The sequence below is a fragment of the Glycine max genome, chromosome 2, assembly GCF_000004515.6.
Source record: "Glycine max cultivar Williams 82 chromosome 2, Glycine_max_v4.0, whole genome shotgun sequence".
Classification (NCBI taxonomy): Eukaryota; Viridiplantae; Streptophyta; class Magnoliopsida; order Fabales; family Fabaceae; genus Glycine; species Glycine max.
In genome coordinates, this window is record NC_016089.4 from 11,823,374 (window position 1) to 11,826,230 (window position 2,857).

The window sequence follows — 2,857 nt, forward strand, 5'->3', positions numbered from 1 at the left end:
TTTTTCGAGTTAGATGCTAGCAAAACAGCAAACAACTTTATTTAATTTGTTCATTCATTTTGGTTCACATGCTTTTTGTGGTTGTGAACCTAACAGTCCTTCACACTTAACTAATAAAACAATTAAAGTTAGAAAAGAAAAAGGGAAAGAGAAACATCCTGCAATGACAAGAAAATGGGGCTTTGCAAAATTGCAATCAACCACAGAACAAGCCTCCAATGAGTTGTTAGAAGGAGAAACAAAGTGGTCTAATGATGAGACTGGTTTTTTTTTAACCATGTTTGAAGGGTCCTACTACACCTTGATGACAAGCACGTTCATGTGGAGCAATTCAAGGCCCCTCCACAAAGGGGAAAAGAGAAACAAAAGAAATTCCAAGAACTAAGAAAATGATCATTTGGAAAAGTAAAAGAGAAAGCAAAGCAGAAAAATGAGCTATGTCCCAGTCCAACATTTTGCTAAAAATTTGCTCAGCCCCAGCAGGTATTATTGTTGCTCTTTCTCTGTTGTTCTATTCATTCATTCATTCCCCCCCTTATAATATAATTGGTGTCTTTCTCCAACTACATTGCAAGACAACATGGGAAAGAGAGGAACAAGGTTACCAGGCTTCTGCCTCAACAGAATTAGGCCTCATGCTAGGGTGCGTTCGCCACCAGCACAAGCCAACAACAAGCATGACACCACCACCACAAGTGCTACCAAAATTGATCAGAAAACTGAAAATTCTTGCAATGCATGTGAGGAGAAGTTCGATGACGGGGCAAAACCCGGGTCTGTGATTGCTAGGAAGATCATGATTGTGGTTGATTCTAGCCTTGAGGCCAAGAGTGCTGTGCAATGGGCACTCACTCACACAGTTCAGGACCATGACACTATAGTTCTTCTTCATGTCATGAAGCCTTCTAATAAACAAGGTGCAAAAACTTATCATACCATTGTTTTGTTAATTCATTTAACTTTGACTTATTTGTTATGAGTTATGAATGAAAGTGTAGTGATTGAGTATGGTTAATACTGTGTGGCAGCCACTGATGAACAATCCAGCAAGGAAATAGCTCCAAGGGCTTATGAACTTGCTTCCTCCTTCAAGAACATGTGTCATGGGAAAAGGCCTGAGGTGAGTTTAATTAGTTCTCTTTATACTTCATGTGGCTCAAAATGTTACAATTAATCAAAAACCCATGTAAATTTGTTGAATTTCTTCTTTGGATTACCAATCTAGATTGCACATTCATAATTTCTTTGAATTATGATGTTGGAAAATCATTAATGCTAATAAGTGAGGCATGCATGGAAAAATCAATAATTCTAAGTACCTAGTGAACCCCATATCAAAGAAAGTACTTTACTTGATGCAAATGTGATGATTAAAGGTTGAAGTTAATTGCATGACTCTGACAGGTGCAAATTGAGATTGCAGTAATAGAGGGAAAGGAAAAGGGTCCAAAAATAGTGGAGGAGGCAAAAAAACAAGGTGTGGCACTTCTAGTTTTGGGGCAGAAGAAGAGGTCCACAACATGGCGTCTTCTGATGATGTGGGCAGGGCATAGAGTCACAGGTGGGGTGGTAGAGTACTGCATTCAGAATGCACATTGCATGGCAATTGCTGTGAGAAGAAAAAGCAAGAAGAGTGGAGGGTACATGATTACCACTAAGCGTCACAAAGATTTCTGGCTCTTGGCTTAATTAATCTGAAGTCAATACTATGAATGTTGTCAGCTTCAAGATTACACAAAGTATAAATGATTGATCATGTTTATTGTGTCTGTAATCCACAATGTTTGTACATAATAAAGTGTGCAGAGAATGAAAAAAAGAAAAAAGGATTGGAATTATTAATGGAATGTGGCAAAGTGTCATTATGTGGGCCATTAACCATAATGGCTACATTGTGGTCTTGAGAACTTTAGGTTCCTCAAGAATGCTACAGGGGCAGAATCAGAGCATGTGATGGATGAGATACTTGCCTACCTGGGATGGAAAAAAGGCTAAACAGAGCATAATCAATTACAAGGTTAATACATTGAATTAATTTTTTAATTACAAAGCATAATCAATTTAGTTCATAATATTACAGCAGAGCAAAGTTTTTTCTTTGTGTGAATACAAAATAGCAAAGTTAGTACTAACATAATACTATCTCTTGTCCTGAATATAATAATGTTAAATTATCACTAACAAATAATTAGTTTATCAGGATTAGTAAAATTTGTTAAATTAGTTTACTTTAATTAATAATGTTATAAAAGAAATTCAGAAATACTCAAGGTAACTCATAGGATTAAATAGTTTTAATAGTGGTTAGATTTAATTACACTACTTATAATTTAAGAGATAATTTTTTTCTACCAGTGTAGCTTTAATTGTTAATAGGTCATTGAATGAATTCACTTACATGAATAATGATCGAGTGTTTTATTAATACATTTTTTTAAAATATTCATTAATAGATTTTATACAATAATATTATAATTTTTTTTTTATCGATTAACACATTTAAAAATGATTTTATGTTTCTTATAATTAAGACAAAAAAATTACACTAATTGATTTCTTATAGAACGAACCAATAGTTAAATAATTTAGTACTTAAAATTGAAACATTTGGTCGATTATACACATTACTAATTAAGACAATTTAGTCTGCAAATTTAATTTAACAATCATCATAGATTGATCTCTCAATTTGACAGCCATTAGTTGACCTGGTCTATGAATCAAATTAACCGACATATAATAAAATTAAAGGATAAATCGACTGATGTCAAAATCAAAGACCAAATGACCTTTTTGTATTTTTTTTTTTTGTAATAGACCAAATAACTTATACCTGTCAAAGTTGGTGATTAAATTG

At 33.7% G+C, this 2,857-nt stretch overlaps 1 protein-coding gene across 2 annotated transcripts; it reads left to right on the top strand.

Moving 5' to 3' along the window:
- The first annotated feature begins 203 nt into the window (after positions 1-203).
- On the top strand, positions 204-2,043 carry LOC100527708 (adenine nucleotide alpha hydrolases-like superfamily protein). Of its 2 annotated transcripts, XM_006574313.4 has the most exons (4): positions 204-483; positions 576-917; positions 1,029-1,120; positions 1,405-2,043. In XM_006574313.4, exons 1-4 carry the CDS (start codon positions 438-440, stop codon positions 1,687-1,689), a joined length of 765 nt encoding a protein of 254 aa, XP_006574376.1. In that variant the 5' UTR covers positions 204-437; the 3' UTR covers positions 1,690-2,043. The 2 variants fall into 2 exon arrangements, with proteins under 2 accessions (XP_006574376.1, NP_001236273.2); NM_001249344.2 differs by lacking the exon at positions 204-483 and having other exon boundaries at positions 571-917; positions 1,405-1,811.
- The last annotated feature ends 814 nt before the right edge of the window (positions 2,044-2,857 follow it).

Bases quoted from the DNA above. Each gene is read 5' to 3' on its own strand.
- LOC100527708 (XM_006574313.4), top strand. From the start codon at position 438: ATGTCCCAGTCCAACATTTTGCTAAAAATTTGCTCAGCCCCAGCAG. The intron at 484-575 runs GTATTATTGTTG...CTACATTGCAAG, and splicing joins AATTTGCTCAGCCCCAGCAG to ACAACATGGGAAAGAGAGGA. The intron at 1,121-1,404 runs GTGAGTTTAATT...TGACTCTGACAG, and splicing joins GTCATGGGAAAAGGCCTGAG to GTGCAAATTGAGATTGCAGT.